Source organism: Macrotis lagotis, chromosome 4 (genome assembly GCF_037893015.1).
Source record: "Macrotis lagotis isolate mMagLag1 chromosome 4, bilby.v1.9.chrom.fasta, whole genome shotgun sequence".
NCBI classification, from domain to species: Eukaryota; Metazoa; Chordata; class Mammalia; order Peramelemorphia; family Peramelidae; genus Macrotis; species Macrotis lagotis.
This window is the reverse complement of record NC_133661.1, coordinates 114,185,897-114,211,558: the sequence shown is the minus strand read 5'-3', so window position 1 is coordinate 114,211,558 and position 25,662 is coordinate 114,185,897. Positions and strand designations below refer to the sequence as shown.

The 25,662-nt window shown below is 36.2% G+C and overlaps 1 protein-coding gene across 18 annotated transcripts in view; it reads left to right on the top strand.

The window, feature by feature from the left end:
• BTRC (beta-transducin repeat containing E3 ubiquitin protein ligase) overlaps positions 1 to 25,662 on the top strand; it is a 220,775-nt gene that overhangs the window by 147,873 nt on the left and 47,240 nt on the right. For all 18 annotated transcript variants that reach the window (XR_012477907.1, XR_012477908.1, XR_012477906.1 and 15 more), the window contains one exon: positions 18,551 to 18,782. Coding sequence is in view for 15 of the 18 variants with exons in the window: in XM_074233875.1 (XP_074089976.1) it covers positions 18,551 to 18,782 (232 nt within the window). In the remaining 3 variants the exon portion in view is untranslated. The remainder of the gene's footprint in view (positions 1 to 18,550; positions 18,783 to 25,662) is intronic.

Genomic DNA, 25,662 nt, shown 5'->3' with positions numbered 1-25,662 from the left:
GAAAAATCACCAATAGAATATACCAGGAACTTTTGTTGGTTAAATTTTTTACTATTGACTAGACAGTATGCTGTTTGACGAGTCACAACCCCATTTGCCTCAGTTTCCACATCTATAGAATTAACTGGAAAAGAAATGGGCAAACTCCAGTATATTTGCCAAGAAAACCACAAAGGGGGGTCACAAAGAGTCATACATGACTGAAAAAATATAAACACAAAGACAGCGTGCTTTTCAAATCTGACAAAACTGGAAGGTCTAGCTGACATATTGGATAAATTGATTCTTTTTAATATGGATAAATGTAAGATCTTATATTTGGATTCAAAAAAAGCAACTTCATGAATACAAAGTAAGAGATGCATATCTAATCACCATTTTGCTTGGGAAAGATCTGGAGGTCTCAGTGGATCACAAGTTAAATGGGAATCAACTGTGCCAAGAAACCTTGTTCTTGGTCTGTATTAAAAGGAGTATATAATTCAGGACTAATTGGCTTGCTTTATTTTTTTGTTCTAGTCAGACCATGAGGAATCTTGTGTTGCTTTAAGCATCATTACAGAAATGGACACTGGAAACTAGAGTATCTGGCAGACAGTGACAAGGGTGGTGAAATTGTTTGAGATAGTGCTATACACTATGGTAATTTGAACAAGATAGGGATGTTTATTTTAGAGAAGAGAAATTGAGGTAGACTTTTTTTTAGGTTTTTGCAAGGCAAATGGGGTTCAGTGACTTGCCCAAGGTCACACAGCTAGGTAATTATTAAGTGTCTGAGGCCGGATTTGAACTCAGGTACTCCTGACTTCAGGGCCAGTGCTCTATCCACTGTGCCACCTAGCTGCCCCAAGATAGATTCTTAATAACTATCTTCAGTTTTTTCAGACCATTATGTAGAAGAAAGTTGGCTTGTCCTGCTTAGCCTCCAAAGACCAAACTGTAGCAGCCTTGGGCAGAAATTGAAGAAAGGCAAACTTTTTTTAAATTTTTTTTGAATTATAAAGATTTTGTTTATTTTGAGTTTTACAGTTTTTCCCCTAATCTTACTTCCATCGGTCCCCACCCCATAGAAGGCAATTTGCCAGTCTTTACATTGTTTCCATTGATCCAAATTGAATGTGATGAGAGAGAAAAAAAAATATCCTTAAGGAAGAAACAAAGTATAAGAGATAGCAAGATCAGACAATAAGATATCAGGTTTTTTTCCCCCTAAATTAAAGATAATCATCCTTGGTCTTTGTTCACACTCCATAGTTTTTTCTCTGGATACAGATGATATCCTCCATCGCAGACAGCCCCAAATTGTCCCTGATTGTTGCACTGGTGGAATGAGCAAGTCCATCAAGGTTGATCATCACTCCCATGTTGCTGTTAGGATACAATGTTTTTTCTGGTTCTGCTCATCTCATTCAATATCAGTTCATGCAAATCCCTCCAGGCTTCCCTGAATTCCTGCCCTTCCTGGTTTCTAATAAAACAATAATGTTTCAAGACATACATATACCACATTCCCAAATTGAAGGACATTTACTTGATTTCCAATTCTTTGCCACCACAACAGGGCTGCTATGAATATTTTTGTACAAGTGATATTTTTACCCTTTTTCATCATTGAAGAAAGGCAAGCGTAAGTTTGATATGAAAGAATTAGTAGAAAGAAGTACTGGACTACTTCTCACTGAATACCTTCAACAAAGATTGAGTTGCCATTTGTGGATAATATTGTTCAATGGATTCTGGTGAAAGAAAAGGAATACCTTACAATGGTCGGACTAAATGGCTTCTGAACCCTTCCTACTTTTAAGTTTCCTGTGCTTAGTTCTAATATAGCTTTCAAGATAACATTTAACATTGTTCTCAGTTTGGTACTAAGATCATTGCAGTGTTATGGGCAGCTCTCTAAGCTTACCAGTAAAAGTTTTGGTCTTTGGGTATCTATACTATATTCCAGTCATTAACTTGGTAAAGGGAAAAACACCAAGCTTTATTTCAGAAAATTTGTAGTCAGTCTGATCAAGTATTTTAGGGGTTTTAGTCCCAGCCGTGCTAACTTGTGTAAATTTGAACAAGTTATTTTGGTCTCTACTTCTAAAAAACATGCTGTATCCAAACCCAAGTTTTTCCTGGATAAATTAAGAAAACAATTACCCAAGAATTCCAGAGAGAAATGACTTCAGTCCCTTGATGTTCCAAGGGTTATTAAAGTTTTACCTGCAGATAACCAAGACTTCAGAAGTCACAAGTCATTTACTTCATTCAGTGCAGCTCAGAGAGTCCTGTGCTGTCTGCCTCAAAGGATTATTTCCTGCCGCATTTAACATGCATTAACAAGCATTTGGAAAGAGCTGAATTTCTTGTAGAAAGCTGAGTTGGCTTCTTGAAACACCACTAAATCTTCTCTTTTCTAATCCTGGTTTTAAGTGTACTTTCCAAAGCTTTCTTCAATGAGCAAGTTCTACCTAGATTTTAAACTTGAGTTGTTTACTTGTTAAATGAAAATCATAGTGTAAGAGAAAGCTTTCTTTTTTTACTTTACATAAATCATATTTTCATTTTTCACATCTATTATCATCTGTTGAATAAAAATAGTTCAGCAAGGCTTTTGTAATTTCCTCTGGCACCCAAAGGTTCCTTCACTGTTATTTATAGGTGAAGTAAACTTCATAAAGCTAAGCAAAGGGAGGAGAAGTGGGAGAGACAGAACTCTTAGTTTAAACTTTCTGCCATCACAGAAATTTTATTTTGGCAATATTAACATCATTTAACATCCAGATGAGCAACTTCTATCAGAGAAAGTTATACAGAAAGAGCAACCAGATTCTGGACAATTAAACTTTATTGGCCTGTCTGAAACATTAAGTAGTGGTTTAAGAAAATAGTTTTTCATCTCCTCTCCCTTTTGATGTTTATTGTTTAGCAGTGTGGGAGAGGAACTGTTTGTCCAACAAGCATTACTGTTGTTCCACTTAAAAAAGGTGATCTTAGTGTAACATTTAGTCTCTTCTCATGTTTTCTGTTCTCTTAGTCTCTAAGGACTCAAACTCATCATATCATGTTATTTTGATTCCCCAAAACCAGCTTCTGACTCTTTTTCTTAGGTTTTCTATAATAAACATTTGTAATTTTGCCTGCTGTAATGAATTTGATGACTGGAGAAAGAATCTTAAACAGGAGGAAAATTAGTCATTTTTATATTCTTTCCTTGTGTTAGTATCCTTGGGTCATATACAATCAAACTGAATTTAGATCCATTGTGCCTAGGATGTGACATTCATTTGACAATTACAAAATAAACAGATTTAGCTTTGATGCATTGAATCAACTGCCATATTGTTTGTTTGCCTCTGTAACCACAGTGTGCCATGATTCACAAGTGAATGGAAATAATCATGAAAACTGTTAATAGTGTACTTGCTGGCCAAGAAAACTAAGATTTCATCACATTATAGCTTTCACTGGTTAGGATACTTATATTCTAGTGATGGTCCTGGATTGTTCAATTTGCTCTTTTTTGTGAAATAATTTTTAACTTTTATTTTTCAGTAACAAGTAATTTTAAAATCTATCTTTCCCACTACCTTCCCCACCATTTTTTTTTGCTCAAAGAAATGTGAAAAAAATTTTCAAAAACCTGAAAAACAAAACCTATACCTCATCGCTCCATAATCCAAAAGAAGAAGTCCCTATATTACACATACACACACGTCTTAAGACATCACTTTTAAGTCGAGGTGAGTGATATATTTCATCATTAAATCGATCAAAGTCCTAAAATCTTGCAGTTTTTTTCCTCCATAATGTTGTCATTGTATAAATTGTTCTAGTGCTGCTCACATTGCTCTGTGTCATATAAGAATCTTAATTTTTTCATCATTTCTTACAACTTCATTATATTCCTTTTCATCCCAGTTTGTTTAGCCATTCCACAATACCATGAAAAGAGTTGCTATAAATATTTTCATATGGGGCAGCTAGGTGGCGTAGTGGATAAAGCACTGGCCCTGGAGTCAGGAGTACCTGGGTTCAAATTGGATCTCAGACACTTAATAATTACCTAGCTGTGTGGCCTTGGGCAAGCCACTTAACCCCATTTGCCTTGCAAAAACCTAAAAAACAAATATTTTCATATGTATAGATACTTTCTCAGATTTTTCGGGGGGGGGCACCATTTAGGCCATTGTGATGTAGTTGATTCAAACATTCCCAGTTTGGCAACTCTCTGGGCATACAAATTGTTTTTCAGAGCAGCTGAACCAATTTATAACTTTACCAATAGTACACTCACTAGAATACCTGCTTTTCAACAACCTTCCAACATTTGTTGTTTTCTTCATTTGTCATTTCTGCCATTTTAATAGGTATGGGGGAGCAGGGGTGCCTCAAAATTATTTTCATTTGTATTTCTTGAATTATTAGTAATTTGTAACATTTTCAAATAATTGTAATAGCTTGAGTTTCGTCCTTTGAAAATTGCCCATTCATATGTTTTCTTTTAACCATTCATCTTTGGGTAATAACTCTTACAGATTTTGGAACTCAGACCTTTATCAGAGAAGTTTTATGTCTCTCTGTTGTTGTTTTGGGGGTTTTTTCCCCTCCCTCAGGTACTTATTTACCTTCTAATTTTGCATTAAATTTTTGTAAAAAATTTTTTTATTTTATATAATCAGAATTGTCTATTTTATCTTCATTTTTCTCTGTCATTTGTTTACTCTTGAACTCTTCCCCTCTCCATTGATCTAAAAAATAATGTCTATTCTTGCTGCTCCTATTTATGATATGAATGTTTACATATGTCTTATTTCTGTTTGGAGCTTATCTTGGTTATATAGTGTGAAGTGTTCTAAATCTAATTTCTGCCAGACTTTGTCCAGTTTTCCCAGAATGTTTTAAATCAAATAATAAATCCTTAATGTGGAAATATGTTTTACCTGATTACACATGTATAGCCTGTATCACATTACTTGGGAAGCAGGAACAGGGAAAAAAGGAGGGAGAAAATTTTGAAACTACCAATCTTTCAAAAAATGAATGTTGAAAATTGTTTTATGTGTAGAAAAAATACTTAAGTCAATTGGGGGAAAAAGAATATTAATGACATGTGCATCATGTTGAAAGTTATATTGACAGGGACAGCTGGGTGGCTCAGTGGATAGAACACTGGCCCTGGAGTCAAAAGGACCTGAGTTCAAATTCGGCCTCAGACAGTAATTACCTTAGGCAAGTCACTTAACCCCATTGCCTTGCCAAAAAGAAGTTAAAAAAAGTTATATTGACTCAGTTATCCATTGTTTCAGCCCTACTTATCAAATAGTGTTGGGGGAGATTCTGGTGGGAAGGAGACACCAAGTCTGCAGTCTTTCTATTACCTGCTTTTTGCCATGGCAGGGTAGTCTAACTACATGGGGTGATAATGGTTCTGAGAAAGGCAATGAGAAGAGTGTGGGCATATTTCCCCTCACTATAATAGACATATTGTACAAATGCCATCATATGTATGAGGATATGGTTCTCTTCAATTATGAAGGACAACTACTACAACTATCTTGACATACTTATAATAAATTCTTTTTAATTCTCCCCTTCAAAAAAAAAGATGTTCTTCCCTCGGTAAGTAGGGCCTTTAGGTTTATCAAAACTATGCTACTGTATCTGTTTGCTTCTATATGTTGTATACCTTAATTGGTTCTATTGATTGACCTCTCTTTTTTTGCCAGTATCAAATCATTTCCATTTTTATGATTTCATGATATAGTTTGACATCTTGTATTGATTCTCTAAGACATAGTTTGAATGATGTCTTTGAAATAATTGATTCATTCCTTCCTGAAGATAAAGAGAAACAAAATAAATTGACAAATTAAGCCCTTAGGTAAGTGAATGTAATTGTAGAATGCAGAGGCATTCCCAGTTTTCTCATTCTCTGACCTAAAGTTAACAAAATGGTGGCCAATAAGGTCTATTATGTAGTTCTTAGGCACCAATATTATCTTTAAGTCACTTCAGTCTCTGATATAGTATCTAGGAAGATAGGCCTTGGAATCCTTAACATATTTCTATACCTTTGCAAACATCCAGGTTACCTTTTTCCAGTGTTAACATGTAAGTGGAAAATAATAAAATCCTAATGCCTTAGAGACAGCTCTTAGATTTAATATTTATGTTCCTTTTGCATCATTAGGGTAAGCAAACCTAAAAATTTAAAGACTTATCAGCAGTGTTTTTTTTAGGGCTATTATATCCTATAACTAGCCATAGGAGGTCTTTGTTAAGCAAAGCACTCCTGTTTTTCATTTCTACTGAGGTTGAACTTAGTTGTTTATGGTGACTATTATATCTGCTGTCCTTGTTAGCCATTCACCATGAAAAACATAAAACTTAGATTTCTAGTTAGAATGAAATATAGATGGATACCAGGCCAAGGATACCACTTCTACCTCAATTAAATTTTAAACTACTGTTTTCACATATACATTTAACAAAAAAGACTGCTGTTACAACCCTCTCAAATGGGAGTAATCTGGATAGAAAAAGCGAAACAGGATTTCAGACTTAAGTATTCTTGACTGCATGATACTTTTCAGATTAGAGAAGAGCACTGAAAGGGTTAAATAGTATAGTCAGTGAATGATTTTCTAACCCTGGGGGTTTTTGAGATGCCAGAGATCTAGGAATACTGCAGTTAATTGAATTCTTCAGACATGGGCTCATGGTCTTTGGAAAATTGGAGTGCTGCAAAATTCTTTTCTGCACTATCCCCAATGATAGATCTTACAAGGTCTTAAAAGTTCAGGATCTTTTTTTTAAGGAGTTTATCACTTAATTTTATTGCCTGCTAGAATATTTGCTATGCCAAACCAAAGCATTTTAAGGTTTCACAACTAATCATGATTTAGGAATTTACTTTTCTCTCTCTTTTTGTCTCCCTACTCCTCCATGTAGATTTCACTGAGGCTTTCCATGTTTTTTTTCTTCTTGTGAGCAAAGTTTGAACAGTACGCAGAAAGTTAACTGCCTGGAGTCTTTTAAATATAAGTAACACGCACCCAGTAATAAGCTGTCGGTTGTTTTTTTGCTGCCTGCAAAGAAACATAAACACAGCGCTCATTTCTGGCAGGTTTTTACTGTCAGAGTTTCTCCTATTATATTTATCTTACAATTTGCCAGGGGGTGAAGTTATTAAGTTTTAGCAGCAGCCATCGATCAAGTTCACAAGTTAACACGATAAAGGCTCTGTGCCGCTCCGATCCGGGGAAATGATGATCCTCACTCGGTAATTAACTAAATGAGAAAGTTAAATCTTACTTGAGAGCTGGGAGAGATGAAAGAGAGGTGTTTGTCAGTTTCTCAGTGGAAATTAGAAGCAGTTTTCTGCAATTCCCTAAGCTGCTGCTCTGTCATATTTTACATAAGCACTGGGAAAACGTCTTGTAATTAGTGCTGTCATGGAGGATTTTTTTTTTGCTGAAGGATGTTGGAATAATTCATTAGATTATCAAGAAAGGCTTGTGTCCTGAAATGATTAGCACAGTGAAATTTAAACCATTAACGATAACAAGTTTAGAGCTTGCTGCAGTGCAGAGGCACCCGGGGTATGTCTGTGCCTATTTCAATCATTTCTTATAATTAAACATTATGTCCTTTTTTTTCTTCCCTTCACTAGGACCCATCCAAAAATCCTTTTAAGGTAGCACTGTCTAGATCAGTGAGTTTACCAGCCTTGGAGGTGTGAGTAGTTAGTAGCTATAATAATGCAGCAGTAAATTAAACCACTGTGAGTTTCTTAGTTTAGAACAAAAGAACCTATCACCCTGGAAGCTATAAAGTTGCATGAGAGAACCCACTGAGGAAACAATTGCCTTTCCTTTGAAACCTAAAAATTTTAGATGCCTGCCTATCCCTTTGGCTATCACAAGACCTAGTAATGAATCCAAATGATGACATTGTTTTAATTTTTGGTTTAGTTATAAGATTTTTCTTATAATGAGGTGGCAAGAAAAAGATATTTGGCAGACTTTTCCAACATTTATTATCTTTAATAACTCCATCTCTGTTGTATGTTAGTTTCCTGATTTTTTTTAAAGTAGGAAGAAGTCAAACTATTTCCTGTTTAATTACTGAAATTACTCAGGATGTTAATTTAATGTGAACATTCCTTTTTCTGTTGTCTCCCTGTCTTCTATACTTACTAATCAGATTTGACATGCTTATAAATTCACCTAATTTATAATCATCTGTTGTAAGAGCTGTTAAAATATTAATAGAGAGTGACCTCACAGAGAAAACTGATAATCCCCTTCTTTTGGAAACCTATACCAATTTATTCAGCATATCTCTTCTCTAAAAACTGCTATTTTTTTCCACTTGGGTGGGAAAAGAATATTTAACTTACTCATTTAGATTCTCATTTAATTTTTAATAACTTAGTGAATATTAAAAGAAATAAACCCAATTTTAGGTCATTGTCCTTTTTCTGCATATCCAATCTAATCCAGTCTTTTGCTTTAACTTTTGAGTCTTTCTTTATAACTCTTTTTAGGAGATGGCCTAGAAGTTTATATTCCACTAAAATCTCAAGAATTTTTTTATTTATTTAAGGCAATGGGGTTAAGTGACTTGCTCAAGGCCATACAGCTAAGGAATTATTAAGTGTCTGAGGCCAAATCTGAATTCGGGATCTCCTGACTCCAGGGCCAGTGCTCTGTCCACTGTGCCACTCAGCTGCCCTTGAGATATTTTTAAGATAAACTGTTATCTAGTCTCTGTTTTATATTCATGGATTTGATTTTCTAGACAAAAATGCAAAGATTGTGCATTTACCTTTATTAAGTTGTAGCCTATTCCTATCTTTCTGTATCTTAACTTTATCATCCAGTGTGGTAGTTATCTCTCCCAGCTTTGTGTCATCTGCAAATTTTCTAAGCATGTTATACATACTTCATGAAGTTTGTTTCTCAGTTCTCTAGTCTTGTACTGAAAGAACTAGAAGAGTTGTGATTACTAAACCATTGCCTTTAATTTGGTAGTTGAATTTTCAGACTATATCTGGACCTGTATTTTTCCATAAATGTAGGGAACTCTTGGTGAGGAAACTCCCTCTAACAGTGGAGATCGGAAACTTTGAGAAAGTTGCCTAGGAAACTGAAAGGTTAAATAACTTGCCCAAACTGAAGCCACATCAATCAGAGGCAAGATTTGAACCTTGATCTTCCAAAGTTGGTTTGCTGTTTATTCAGTTATACTGCCTCTCTATTGTTTCTGATTTTAAAAAAAATCAGATTGAGAGATAAACCAGAGGACTGGAGAAGAGTAAATGTTGTTCCAAATTTCAAAAAGATAAAGACTGGAGTATACAAATTGTTGGCCACTGAGACTTCAATTCTGGTAGAATTTCAGAAAGTATCATTAATGGTTAGTGAACACCTGGAAAAAAGAAGGGGTGTTCAAATTACTTCATCAATAAGTCCTGAAAGACTAATCTAATTTTTTTGGAAAACATTACCAGAGTTTGTAGTAGACTGCTTCAAGGATATTGTGCTTGGTTCTGTGCTGTTTATAATTTTTACCAATAAGTGATTTGGAATTATGATTTAGAAAAAGGAATGGATCCTTCAGTCAATCAGCAGTACTTTCTTGAACTCCTAGGACATCCTTATCAAAACTGATGAGCCAAAGTCAGAAGAGACAACTAATAGTTTGGAGAACAGGGTCCAAAAAGATCCAAACAGGCCACACTGTTGGATTAAATCCAGTAAGATAGTATTTAATAGGGGCACATGTAAAATCTTAACTTTGATTAAAAAAATCCACTTCATAAATACCAAGTTGAAGGAGTCATGGCTACAAAGATTGTTCATCTTTTGAGCAGAACCAGAAGAACATTGTACACCCTAACAGCAACATAGGGGTGATGATCAACCTTGATGGACTTGCTCGTTCCATCAGTGCAACAATCAGGGACAATTTTGGGCTATCTGCAATGGAAAATACCATCTGTATCCAGAGAAAGAATTGTGGAGTTTGAACAAAGACCAAAGACTATTACCTTCAATTTAGGGGAGAAAAATCGTTATCTTATTATGTAATTTTGCTATCTCTTATACTTTATTTTTCTTCTTAAGAATATGATTTCTCTCTCATCACATTCAACTGAGATCAATACATATATACCATGGAAACAATGTAAAGACTAACAGAGTGCCTTCTGTGGGGAATGGGGGAGGGAAGCAAGAATAGGGGGAAAATTGTAAAACGCAAAATAAATAAAATCTTTTAAAAAAAGATTGTTGGGCGGCTAGGTGGTGCAGTCGATAGAGCACCGGCCCTGGAGTCAGGAGTACCTGAGTTCAAATCCGACCTCAGACACTTATTAATTACCTATTTATGTGGCCTTGGGCAAGCCACTTAACCCCATTGCCTTGCAAAAACCTTTAAAAAAAAGATTGTATATTTGTAGCAGAGTAGAAACTCAGTATCAAGGCAAGGCCTTCAAGAATAGCTAACTTGTTCATAGTCTACCTTAAACACCTGCCTGTCCAACACCAGGAAGATGATGATCCTGCTTTACTCTGTGCTGTTTAGACCACGTCTTAGGTTCTGGACACCACATTTTAGGAATGACATTGACAAGTTGGTTTGTGTCTAGTAGAGAATGACTAGGATAATAAACGGTCTTGGGATCAAGCTATGTGAAGATGGGTTAAAAGAACTGAAAACATTTTGTCCAAAGAAGAATAGATTTAGGGAAGGACACAGAATTATAGAATCTTTAATCTAGAACTAAAGGGGACGTTTAACAGTCCTCTAGGGGATATTAATAATTACCTAGCTGTGTGGCCTTGGGCAAGCCACTTAACCCTATTTGCCTTGCAAAAAAACCTAAAAAAAAAAAACCAGTCCTCTAGTCTATTCTATCCCAATTTCACTGCTGAGTTGATTGAAATCTAGAATATGATAGGGTTGTTATATGGAAGAGAAATTAGAATTAGTGAACTACACCAAGATCTTTGCATGGACGTTTCCTAGAGTTAAACTGAGGTTAAATTTAAGGGAAAATAATCATAACAATCAGGCATCCAAAAATGTGTTGTAGAAGTAATGGGTCCCCCCCCCCAGTATTTTATATTGTCAGTCAAAAACTGAATGACCAAAGAATATTCTTCTTCAGCTACTAATTGGCACAGATGGCATCAGAAACCCCTTTAATTCCCAGAACTGTGATTCTGTGCTAAGAAAGTACTTTACAAACTATAAAATGTTGATGTGCAATGTGAAATATTATTCATTCAAGATTCAACAAATATTGAATGAATTCTCTTCTTTGAAAGGTGTTATTGCATATTTTTATTTTTATTATTCTGCCTTACAAGGAAGCAACTATATCAGAGGTTCCTACATTAACTTATGAGCTTGGGCACAAGATCATGTTTATTTTTTTATCCCTTTCTCTCCTGAGTTTTGTCTGTGTATAATAGTTGATCAATATGTGTTTAAGTGATTGAATACATTTAGTCAGCCATTACTGCCCCATCATGACTCTTTTATTTCCTATCTATTTGACCTTGAGTCACTTAACCTTGTGGGACCTCAGTTTCTTCACCTGTCAAATGGATGTATGGGATTTGATAAACATTAAGATTCCTTCCTTTTCCAAATTATATGTTACTATAAATTCACAAAATTAGTACACTTCAGTAGTGGAAGAATACAATAGTTATAGTCCAAGACAATCTCATCTGTGTAGCTTGGGCTATGGCTAGAAGAAACTTGATCATCTTGAATGAGTAGTGGTAGTATATACCCTTGAAGACTGCAATATCTAGAGCAGGTGTCAGCAAATTAGGACCAGGTAGTCAAATGTAGATTGTTTTTGTATGCCAGTGAGCTAAAATGTTTTTTACAAAGTTTTATTTATTTTAAAATATAAAAAATCATTCTTAGTTTACTGACTCTACAAAACCAGGCTGCTGGTGAGATTTGACCCTCTGGTATTTATTTTCCAGACCATGATCTGGGCGACAGCTATATAAATATTTAACTTCCAGTTTGTTTATTCCATCTGACAGCTGTGTGTTGTTTTCTTTATGGAGCTACATATTGATTTTAAGAAAAGAGGAGATGATACATAGAGGTAGGGTTGACAGTCAAAGCAGATAGTTACTGTTACCATTAAGCTGAGGCAGTTTGACTCAGCTTTCCTGGAGACTTCCTTACAAGTGGTTGAGTCATCAGGCTTTTTTGGGGGAAGCCAAATCAATTCTACCACCTCCAGTAACCATTACCCTCTCTCACACACACAATCTAATATACAGCCTGTTGGATTCTTAATAACTGAACTTTTTTATTTTTCCCTGATGGGTTTTCAAAAGTCCTCAAATTGAAATTGGGGGATTTTATTTTTTAACTGTAAACTATAGCTTTTTTTTGCTACATTTACTTTATGTATTTAAGAAAACTGTAAGAGAATATTCTAGGCCTTTTACTACCAGAAATCTTTATATATGTGTGTAACTTCAACTTCACTGAAATGAAATAAGCTAATCATTCCTTTTTAAATATAAGTAAAAGTCATGGCATTTTATATGAGTAATGCTGAGTCAGTATTCAAAACAATCTAATCTGCTTGCTTCTGGTCTACTTGTTCATGTCTTGTTCATGATTAATTTCCAGTGGTCAATAGGTTTTAGGCCTAAGGTATGCACATCATATCATCTCAAAGGGCATATATCCATCCTGAGGATGGAATGACTGAAGATCCAGTGCCAGGTAGATGGAAGAAATAGTTAGGAAATTAATAACATCTCCTTCAGTTAATTCACTTTTAGAAACCAATTGTTCATTTGTTTAAGTGTCATGTTTTAGCTTTGTTCGTCACAGGGGAATGTATAGCCTGAACTCGTTTCCCTTTTATTATGCTCATACATGCTTGTAAAGTCCCAAAGCAGTTTCCATTTGTTAATGATCCTGATGGCTAGTAACCAAGGTATAACCCCATAGGTAAAGAAATACCTAATATGAAGTATAAACAACATAATTCTTAAATTGGCTATTTCTTTCTAACATTTCCCATTCTGAACTGGTTTTGACCAAGCAGTTGTGAATTCTAGATTTTACCAAACAGAAATTATATCCATTCTATCTTTTAAAGAACAGAAGATGTACATGTAAAGGGAGATAGCATAAAAAGTTTGGGTTATTAAGGAAAAAAGTGATAGATGATCAGAATTATATATCTCACTGTATTGTTAGCTGTAAATCTTAATCTACAGTTTCTCAGGTTTTTCTTTTTTAATTTACCTTTCACTCAGCAATCACTTATTAAATGCCTACTATGTGTGTGACCCTGTGCTCAATCTGAAATAGATACAGAATTTAGACAGGACATGATCCCTGCTTTTATGGAGATGCAAACAACCTTATAAAAAAGTTTTTATTTTTTGTTTTTATACAAATGATTTTTTTATACATTACTAAAATATTCTTGTTTAAGAGTAAACATAATACCCCCCCTCCAAAAAATATAGACCCTCATTAGCAATAAAGTAAAGAGGAGAAAATTAAAATTAAACTTAAAATAATAAAAATAGGGGCATCTAGGTGGCACAGTGGACAGAGCACTGGCCCTGGAGCCAGGCACACCTGAGCCCAAATCCAGCCCCAGACAACCAACAATCACCCATCTGTGTGACCCTGGCAAGTCACCCCAACCCCGTTGCCCCGCAAAACCCCCCCAAAAAAACAAAACAAAATAAAATAATAATCATAAGGACGGCCAGGTGGCACAGTGGACAGAGCACCAACCCAGGGGCCAGGAGCACCCAGGTCCAAATCCAGCCTCAGACACCCAACAATCACCCAGCTGTACAGCCCTGGGCAAGCCATTCAACCCCATTTGCCCTGCAAACCCCCCCAAAAAATGTAATAATAAATGTGCTTCAGTCTGTGTTCCAACACCTCCATCTCTGTCATGGGTGGGTCACATTCTTTATGATAAGTCCACCACAAAAGCTACCTCCATATTTTTTCCACCATTGCCATTGCTGATACCATCTCCCTCCATTCGTACTTCCTCACTACCATATACTATAATTTCTCTTTTCACTCTGTCCCTCTTCTTAAATGTGCTACAGAGTAGCTGAGTGGCGCAGCAGACAGATCACCAGGACCAAGAGGTCCCGAGCCCACATACCACCCCTTAGGCCCAGCAACCACGTAGCCCTGCGGTACTGGACAGGCCACCCAATCCCAGCCCCTTGCAAGAAGTAAAAAAGAAAATGTGTTATATCTGATCACTCTCACCTACAATGTACCCTCTCCTCCATCACTCACATCCCCCTCTTCTCCCTGTCCCCCTTCTCTCCTTCTTACTCTAGATATCTATACCCCATTGAGTATATATGTTGTTTCCTCTCCTAGCCACCTCTGATGAAAGCAAAGGTTCTCTCATTCCCCCTCACCTTCCCCCCTTCCATATCATCACAATAGCTCATTGAAATAAAAAAAAAATCTTATTATATGAAATATCTTAGCCTATTCCACCTCTTCTTTTTCTTTCTCCCATTAATTTCCCTTTTAACATTGACTCCATTTTTACAATATATTATATCTTCAAATTCAGCTCTCTCCTGTGCTTCATCTATAAAAGCTCCTTCTACCTGCTCTATTAAATGAGAAGGTTCATTTGCATATTATCAGTATCATTTTTCAATGCAGGAATACATGTAGTTCATCATCATTAAGTCCCTCATATTTTACCCTCCTCCTCTACTCTCTATGCTTCACCTGAGTCCTGTATTTGAAGATCAAACTTTCTGTTCAGCTCTGGCCATTTCAACAGGAACATTTGAAAAATCCTCTGGTGCATTGAAAGTTCATCTTTTTTCCCTGGAAGAGGACGTTCAGTTTTGCTGGGTAGTTGATTCTCAGTTGCATTCCGAGCTCTTTTGCCTTCTGAAATATTATATTCCAAGCCCTACGAGCCTTTAATGTAGTTGCTGCTAAGTCCTGTGTGATTCTGGCTGCTTGTAATATTTTATCTTTGATTTGGGAGTTTTGAAACCTGACTATAATATTCCTGGGGGTTGTTTTTTGGAAGGGGGGGATCTCTTTCTGGGGGAGATAGGTGGATTCTCTCAATTTCTATTTTGCCCTCTGCTTCTAGGATTTCTGGGCATTTTTCCTGTAGGAATTCTTTAAAAATGATATCAAGGCTCTTTTCCTAATCATGACTTTCAGTTATCCCAATAATTTTTAAATTAATCTTTCCTAAATCTGTTTTCCAGATCAGTTGTTTTTTCAATGAGATGTTTCACATTTTCTTCTAGTTTTTCATTCTTTTGGTTTTGAAGTTTTATGTCATGATTTCTTGTAAAGTCAGCAGCTTCCCTCAGTTCCATTCTACATCTGAAGAATTTGTTTTCCTCAGAGAGCTTTCTTATTTCTTTTTCCATATGGCTAATTCTTTTTAAAGGATTCTTTTCCTCAATAACTTTTTGAACTGTTATATCATGCTGCTTTTTAACATGTTATTTTCTTCAGCATTTTTTGGATCTCCTTGACTAAGCTGTTGACTTCTTTTTAATGTTTTTCCTGCATCTCTCTCATTTCTTTTCCCAATTTTTCTTCTATCTCCCTCACTTGATTTTCAAAATCTTTTTTGAGCTCTGTCATAGCCTAAGCCCAATTTACGTTTTTCTTGCAGTCTTTAGATGTAGGAGTTTGTCCTTCCTCATCTTTAGACTGAGTATTTTGATCCTTCTTGGGATCATAGACAATGTATTTCTCAATGGTGTTCCTCTTTTTTCCACTGTTTACTCATTTTCCCAGCCTGTGCCTGGTTTTGGGGTGCTCCTGAGCTTTTGTGTATTATTGGGACACACACACACACACACACACACACACACACACACAAGGATCTCCGTGTATGAGGCTCTGTATTACCTCATGGTCTATGAGTGACCTCAAGCATACCCTCTGCCATGGGGTTGAGGTGGGGGGGCTGCTGTTCTATGGGGGTCCTAGACTGTGGTCAGGATCTGAATGTGGTCAGAGCCCCAGAGTCCTGTTCCAAGTACAGAGGACAGACCTCGGAAGTCTCTCTCCACTCCCCCTATCCTTGGTATGCTCATCACTCAGGGCTTAAATGCCTGGGGGCTCCTGCTTACCATCTCTGCCTGCTTCTGGTTCCTGGATCTGGGCTGCCACATCCAAACTGCTCACTGAATGCCCTGAGGGCTGGCTTCACACTGGCTCTGGCAGAGGTCCCCCCTGCTGATCTTCCAAGTTGTGCCTGGTGCTCCCCGGGATGTAGGTCAAGAAACTGCCCCCATTGCTGTGAGCCACAACTCCGAGCCCCCTGGGGCTGCCTCTTGAGAGGCTGAAGTTTCTTCACTCTGGCAGCTTCCCCTCCAACCCCGTGGAGTGGAGCCTTTCCACTGTTTTCCAGGTTACCTTGGCCTGGAGAATTGCCTCACTGGATCCCTCTGTAGGTTCTGTCTCTTGAAAATTTAGTTAGAGTCCTTATTTTATAATTTTGGAAATACCAGAGAGAAAGCACCCAAGAGAGGATCTTCTCCTGTCGCCATCTTGGCTCTGCCCCCCTTATTTTTTGTTTTACATCATGTAAATTTTTTCCAGTATCTTTCCCCTTCCTTTACCCAAAGAGCTATCCCATATAACAAGAAATATATTTTATAGGAAGAAAAACCAGTGAAGACAATCAGTGCATTGAGAAAAATCTGAAAATCTTTGTCATTTTCCACATTCATGGACTTTCTACCTCAGCCAGGAATTGGAGAAGTTTAACTCTCTTATTTACATACAATCTGCTATATGCCAGGCATTGTGCTAAACATTTTACTTATAATATCTCATTTGGCGCTCACACCAACCCTGAGAGAAGGGTGCTTATTATTACCTCCATTTTACTGAGACAGAGATTAAAGGTATTTGCTTAGACACATAGCTAGTAAGTGTTTGAAGTTAGTTTTGAACTCAGGTCTTCTTGACTCTGAACTTTCTCCAATGAATTACTAGTTGCCTTGAGACCATACTAGTTTTTTTTGGTAATTTTGCAACATTCACTTTGTTGTAGCCATTGGGTATGTTGCTTACTTCCTCTGTGACCAAGTGAGCTATATTTTAGGAGGTTTCTCTTCTGACCCCTAAAATTTGAGTTGCCTTCAGCATTATGCTAGAGCTACCAAAATAACTTTGAAAAATTGCTTGATTATACCTCAAAATTGATTATATCTCAAGAAAGTCAAAACTTTCTTAAAAGATAATTGTATAGGGGGAGGCTAGGTGGCACAGTGGATAGAGCACTGGCCCTGGAGTCAGGAGTACCAAGTTCAAATTGGCCTCAGACACTTAATAATTACATAGCTAAGTGGCCTTGGGCAAACCACTTAACCCCATTTGCCTTGCAAAAAACTTTTAAGAAAAAAAGATAATTGCGTATTAAAAGCACATTATCAGAGAACTTTCATATGTTAATTCCAATAAAAATGTTTTTAAATACAGTATTTTATATTGATGGGAGGATTTGCCATAACTTGAAGTACTCTACATTTCAGCCTATGAGAACCTAGGGTCACTTCTGTTTGCTGTCATTGATACCTAATTTAGAAACAGAATGGACTCATCATCTGAGGAGCAGCTCAGAGAGACTCATTACTAAAAGACACTCTTCACTAGATGATCATCTGTTTTACCCATAGCAAACATAAAACTTTTCTAAAGTTTGAAAGCTAGTTTAAAATCAATAGCACAAATACAGTGACAATTGTATAAAAGTATAAAGTATAAAAGTATTTTAAAGTATAAAAATGAGGTTTTCATTAAAGGAAAAAGGAGACTTTTTTTGTTTTGATAACCTCTGGGCGGCTAGGTGATGCAGTGGATAGAGTACCAGCCCTGGAGTCAGGAGTACCTGAGTTCAAATCCAGTCTCAGACACTTAATAATTACCTAGCTGTGTGGCCTTAGGCAAGCCACTTAACCCTATTTGTCCTGCAAAAAAACCTAAAAAAAAAGAGAGGTAACCTCGAAGATAGAATTTGAATTTTTGACATAAAGTTATTAGAAATTTCAGCACAGCCTTGTAAATACTTGTAAATCCTTCTTTACCCAAAGGTTTTCTTCCAAGGTTTTCTTCCTTTATACTAAGAAATTGAGTACTGGAGTATTTTCAACTCAATGCAACAAACATCTGTTAAACATCTACAGTGTAGAAGACTGAAGGACAAGACTAAAAACAGAGCTGTACCTGACAGAAAGATATAAACAAAACTCTTATCTTCAGTGTTCTCTTCTATGGCCTGTTTAACATGGTTTCTCTTGGATTACTACATTTAGCAAAAAGGCAATTTCCTATTTAATATGTCTTTCTCATGCCCTTTCCACACAATGATAGTGTATAGTAATATCCAAAACTAACAGAGTGATGTGATAAGATGTATCATTCTGGCATTTGCCTAGTACATGCCTTCCAAAATGTTATAAATTTTCCTGAGTTTTTTCTTTTCCTATGTTTTATTATTTCCCTTCTTTAGACAAAACTTGCCAATGGAACTTCCAGCATGATTGTGCCCAAGCAAAGGAAACTCTCTGCAAGCTATGAGAAGGAGAAGGAGCTGTGCGTCAAGTATTTTGAACAGTGGTCAGAGTCTGACCAGGTGGAATTTGTGGAACATCTCATATCCCAGATGTGTCACTACCAGCATGGACATATAAACTCATACCTCAAACCCATGCTACAGAGAGATTTCATAACTGCTTTGCCAGGTATGTCAACTGGTTTTTGCAAACCATAAATTTTTCTATGGAATTGGCTCTATTGACTCTTCTTAAAGAAGAGTTTTGATGACATTAATAAATGTCTGATAACATTCTAATGGTATTTGTTCTTATCTGAACATTACCTCTTTCTGATATATTATTTTTAAACTTCTCCCTTTTACTTGAGCCACCTCAAAGCAAAAGAATAATAAAGAAATATTTTTAAAATAATGTTTTTTGATCTTTGTGCCCTCATTAATCTCTTTGTAGCCCCATCATTCATCACAGTAGCCCCTTATACCCAAATAGAACCCTTTCTTAGGAGATCTTGTCTGGCATATCTATAAGCAATCTTGGTTTCAAGTTGTATTTGTTGTATATTAATAATTTATTTTTATAAGTTTGATCAACAACCAGTATAAATTCTAGGGCTGAGTAGAAAACATTTTTAATTGAGAATCTTAAAAGGGTATCTCAGGAGCCTTGTTATGAAGTTAAATATGTAAACTCTAGGTTTTACAACCTCAGTTTGCTTGGATTTAGAAATTTTTTTTTCCTTTTGTGCTAAGTGTTTAATGGTGTTAATCTGGTACACCAGAAAAACATTATTATTTTGGGAAATACTTCTCTTAGGTAAATATAAGGATTGTGACTACATTAAAATCTTAAATTCTTAAAGGAAAAACTAATATGGAAAACTTAATAAATTTCAGCTATATGATAGAATTAATTATCCTGAAGAATCTATCTTACATGAAGATGTTTTAACCCCAAAAATTAAATTCCATCAAATATATATTTAATCATATCTTGAAAATAAACATTTTAGAGCTGAATTTATAAATGTCTCTCATTAAATAGAAAATAGATTTCCTACTGACTTTCAGAATAAGTAGTATTAAACATATTTGATTGATAGTTGATCTTGAGCATGTTTATGCATGCTTGTATTTGTGATCTGGAGGGGAAATAATACACAAAATAAAACCTAGTGTTCTCTTTCTCTTATTTAGTAAAAGTTTGTGTCTGTGGGAAAAGAGGACACTCTTCTGAACTATGAGTCTGTAGAAAGCTTCTGATGTGACCTGTAAAGAAAAATAACTTTGAATGTCTCTGTCTCACTTGTGAATTAGAGTAGCAGTCACAAGAAGGTTTATTAGTGCAACCATACTCTTTTTATAGGTAACTATTCTTCAGAGGCTTTTGTCCAAATTAGGGTAGAATGGGTGGTAAAGAATTTTAATATAAAACTGGTCCAGTTTTTTAAAAAAAGAGAAAACTATCCAAACACATACAGACACGATATTCTTAATGCTTGTCCTATAATTTAGTCACTGAGATGCTGCCAAAATTAATGGCCAGTTTAACTATCAACATTTATTAAATACCTATTATGGGCCAGGTACTAAGGATACAAAAAAAATACTGCAGTCTAGACCCTCAAGGAGCTTATGGTCTAGTGAAAGGTCACAGCAACAATAATAATAATAATTAGTCATGGAGCTCAGGAGAGGTTTCATGAAAGATGTATTATTTGTGCAGAGCCTTGAAAGGCTCTAGGAATGCCAAAAGTCAGAGGAAAAGAGGGAGATCATTCTAGGCAGGAGGACCAGCTAGTACAAAGAGGGAAACAGAAGGTAGACAAGTTTGACTGGAATGGAGAGAGAGAGAGAGCTCATGTGGCAAAGTGATGTGAAGTCAGTCAGAAAGACAGATTGAGGGGCAGCTAGGTGGTGCAGTGGATAGAGCACCAGCCCTGGAGTGAGGAGTACCTGAGTCCAAATCCAGCCTCAGACACTTAATAATTACCTAGCTGTGTGGCCTTGGGCAAGCCACTTAACCCCATTGCCTTACAAAAAAACAAAAAAAAATGGAGTTTCATTTTTATCCTATAGGCAATAGGCCACTGAAGCTTCTTGATATGGGGAACAATGACCAGGTCTGTGCTATAACTAATATCAGTTAGCAGCCTCTGGAAGAAATGATTAGAGAGAAAAGAGACTGAAGCAAGACAACTAGTGAGGAAGGTAGGAGTCTAATGTGTAGAGAGAAAGGGGGGATGGATGTGACATATATTGTGGAATTCCAATACATAAGACATGGTTACTGTTTGAATAAGGGGAGATATTCTAGGTCACATCACCAATAAGATTAAGGGCTAGATTGGAGACATTTTATCCAATCCTCACAACTTCTCAGACCTCTCCAAAGTAAGAATTATTTGAGGATAAAGCAAGTTCAACTGGGCCCATAATCTAAGCTAGAGATTTCAAAAACACATCTCACAGCCTTGTGCAACCTACTATATGCCTAAACAAGATTAAAATGTAATTAGGAAATATTTAACAAAATAAATAAAAATTGAGAATTGTTTCTATTTGAGTTTGATTCTACTGGTCTAAGACACTAAGAACCTTAAGAAGGTTAACAACCCAATGAACTAACAGCAGAGACAGCTAATCCTTAATGAGTTCAGTCAGTACTTCCTTCCCATTAATCACCATGCTCTGTCAGAGTTGCTCAGATAAACTCATGAGTTTATAGTACAAATCATCTCTGCCTTCCACTCTCCTGACTTTTGCACCTTGGGGAAACCAAAAGTCAGAAACCTATTCTGATTAGAACTGCAGCAAGGCAGCACACTATGTTTCATTGTTGTTCAGCCATGGGCAGCATGGATGAAGTTCTATCAGAGCTGAAAAAATAAGGGTAGGAGGGGCGGCTAGGTGGCGCAGTGGTTAAAGCACTGGCCCTGAAGTCATGAGTACCTGGGTTCAAATCCAGTCTCAAACACTTAATAATTACCTAGCTGTGTGACCTTGGGCAAGCCACTTAATCCCATCTGCCTTGCAAAAACCTAAAAAATAAGGGTAGGAGAGACCATCTACCTGTGGTCATTTCTGTCTTCTACTGCCTGAAAAGATATTTTGAGGTAGAGATCAAGACTAGTGAAATTTTAATTCCCCAGTATGAGAAGTTCATCTGTAAGCACTTAAGGTTCAATCCTAGGGAAAGTGGAGAAGGAATAAGGAAGTGAGCACTGAAGGAAAAGATTGACAAAGATATCAGAAAAATATTTTGTTAAATACTTTGAGCATAAGCTCAGTGGGATTTTAATATCAAAAAGAATATGACCTCTGGCACATCACCACAAGTTCAGACATCCTATAATAAGTAGTATAGAACAAAGGAAAATGAACCAATACCTGTTGAGGCAGACAAACCTTTGGATTCTCAAGAGAACATTGAACTATAGCAGGATGTTCCCAAATAGTTTAAGAGAAATATGAATTGTGAAAAGAGACTTTATGACCTGAACTGTAGAATAATTGGCACCATAGAAAAACTTGAATCCACAATGGCAAAACCTCTCCAAAGAACAAAAAAAGAAGATAATTTGGAACCCCAAGTTTCTTAAGTAAGGGACAATTTGGAGAAGAGAAGTGAAAAATAAAGTATTAAAAGAAAACACCTATGAAATCAAAAGATCTCTTATCAAAGCCAAACATATTAATCTTGAAGATTGGGTACAAAGAGAATACTTGTTTCCCAAAACATAATGCTGGGCAGCTAAGTGGTGCAGTGGATAAAGTACCAGGCCTGAAGTCATGAATACTTGTTTTCTTGAGTTCAAATCAGGCCTCGCACCCTTTTTGCCTCAGTTTCTTCATCTTTAAATGAGCTTGAAAAAGAAACAGCAAAACACTACAGTATCTTTGCCAAGAAAATCCCAATAGGGTCATGAAGAGTCAGAAACAACTGAAAATGACTAAACAGCATAAAGAACAAAGTGCCAATTGAAAGAATTCACACATTCTCTCTAGGGAGAAAAATTTCTATGCTGCAAAATCCAAGACACCTAGTGTTTAAATTGAACAACAAATTTTACAGACAATCAAGAAAGACCTTCAAATTGAAAGGATAGGAAATCTAAAGAACCCTCCAGAAACCACAAGATGAAATGGAATAATGTGAACAGAGAGCAAAGGAGCTCAAGACTCAACCCAAGCCAGCTAATCAGTCAGTAAATTAAGTACCTTCTGTGAAACACAGACACTGTGCTAACAGTTAGGTGTACAAAAAAAGGCAAAAGATGGTCCCTCCCCTCAATGAGTTCACAATTTTAATGAACCAACCAACAAATAGTAACAAGCAAGTTATATAGAGGATAAGTACAAAATAATTAACAGAGGAAAAACAGTAAATTTTTATTCTCTTCTAATTAAATTTCATTTTATTTTTCAATTTAATAATTTTTCCCAATTACAATGTAATTGCAATTTTCAATATTCGTTTTTTTATTTTTTCCAATTACTTGCAAAGATAATTTTTAACATTTATCTTTCTGGAAGCTTTTCAGTTCCACATTTTTCCACCACCTTCCTTCCCTCTCCTTCCTTCCCCATCCCCATTGCAGCAAACAATTTGAAATAGGTTGTTATACATGTTCAATAATGTTTAATATATTTCCACATTAGGGGGGTGGCTAGGTGGCATAGTGGATAAAGCACCGGCCTTGGAGTCAGGAGTACCTGGGTTCAAATCCGGTCTCAGACATTTAATAATTACCTAGCTGTGTGGCCTTGGGCAAGCCACTTAACCCCATTTGCCTTGCAAAAAAAAAAAAAACCTAAAAAAATATATATTTCCACATTAGGCAGTTGTGAAAGGAGAATTAGAAACAAAGGTGTGGGGGTGGGGAAATAAGAAACAACATCAAAGAAGTTTTTTAAAATGAACATAGTATTGCTTTCCTCTGCATTCAGATTCCATACTTTTTTCTGCAGATGTGGTTGGCATTTTCCATAAGAAGTCACCCAGGATTGTCCTGGATCACTGAACTATTTAGAGAAACTGTGCTATCAATGTTGATCATCTCATATTGTTGTTGCTAATGTGTACAATGTTCTCCTGGTTCTGTTCAGTTCAGTCAGCATCAGTTTATGCAAGTCTTTCTGGACTGGCTCATGATTTTGTACAAAGTAATAGTATTCTATTATATCCATGTAACATAATTTGATCAGTCATTGCCTAATTAATGGGCATCCCCTCAATTTCCAGTTCTTTACCACACACACAAAAAAAAGGAACTGCTTTAAATATATTTGTATATGTGGGTCTTCCTCTTTTTTAGATCTCTGGGATATAAACCTAGGGTTGATATTGTCAGATCACAGTTTTATTATCCTTTGGGCATAGTTCCAAATTGCTTTCAGAAGGGTTGAATCAGTTCACAACTCCACCAATAGGGCATTAGTGTCCCGTTCCCATATCCTCTCCAATAGTGATCATTTTCCATTTTTTGAGAGTTTGATAGGTATGAGGTGGTGCCTCAGGGTTGTTTTAATTTGTATTTTTCTAATCCTAATGATTTGAAGCATTTTTTCATGTGACTATAGATAGATTTAGTTTCTTCATCTTCATATGCCTGTTCATATTATTTGCTCATTTATTAATTGGGGAATGTCTTGTATTCTTAAAAATTAGACTCAGTTCTCTATATGTTTTAGAAATGAGTTCTTTATCAAAAACACTATCTTTGAAAATTGTTTCCCAGGGGTGGCTAGGTGCTGCAGTGGATAGAGCACCAGCCCTGGAGTCAGGAGTACTGAGTTCAAATCTGGCTTCAGGCACTTAATAATTACCTAGCTGTGTGGCCTTGGGCAAGCCACTTAACCCCATTGCCTTGCAAAAACTTTAAAAAAAATTGTTTCCCAGCTTTCTGCATTCCTTCTAATCTTGATTGCATTGATTTTATTTGTGCAAAAATTTTTTCTTTCCCTCCATCCTATCTTCCCCCTATTTGTATTTTTCTCCCCCCCACCATTCCTCCTCAACAGTGTTTTGCTTTTGACTGCTGCTTGCCTCACATTGTCCTTTTCTCTGTAGGATAGATTTCTTAATCCAATTGGGGATGTATATCATTCCCTCTTTAAGTCAAATCTGTTGGGAGTAAGATTTACTCAGTGTTTATATTCTCCCTATTTTCCCTCTACTATAATAGAGTTCTTCCTCTTCATGTAGTGTTAATTATCCTCTATGCTTCTACCTTCATCTCCCAGAATAAGCCTTTTCCTTTTTTTTAAAATTTACTTTTCCAAATACATGCCAAGATAGTTTTCAAAAGTCATTTTTGGTTAAGTTTTGAGTTTTGGGTTTTTCTTTCTTCCTCCCTTCCCTTCCCCCCTTTCCCTGACAGAGAGCAATGTGATCTAGGTTATACATGATAACTTTGTTAAACATTTTTCCATATTAATGATGCTGTGAAAGAAGAATCAGAACAAAAAGGAAAAAAGACCTTGAGAGAAAGGAAAACAAAAAGCATAAAACAAATTTTTTTAATTGAAAATAGTATGCTTTGGTCTGCATTCAAACTTCATAGTTCCTTTTCTCAATGTGTATGGTAGTTTCCATCCCATGTCCTTTAATTATTATTTTGCTGAGATGAGCAGGTCCATCACAGTTGATCATCACCCGTGTTGCTGTTAATGTATACAGTCTTCTTTTGGTTCTGCTTGCTTCACTAAGCATCATTTCATGCAAGTCTTTCCAGGCTTTTCTGAAGTCCTGCCCCTCATGATATCTTAAAAATTAAGAACAATAGTGCTCCATCCCATTCATATACCACAGTTTGTTCAGCCATTCCCCAGTTAATGGGCATTTCCTTAATTAATAACTCCTTGCCATTACAAAAAGAGCTGCTATAAATATTTTTGTACATGTCAGTTGTTTTTTTTGTTTTGTTTTTTTTTACCCTTTCCTGTGATCTCTTTGATCACAAGCAGTGATATTGCTTGGTCAAAAGGTAATATCCTTTTTTCACACCTGACTTTTCTCCACACCCTCTGTCAGTATATATACACCTTTCAACTCTGATAGAGGTATA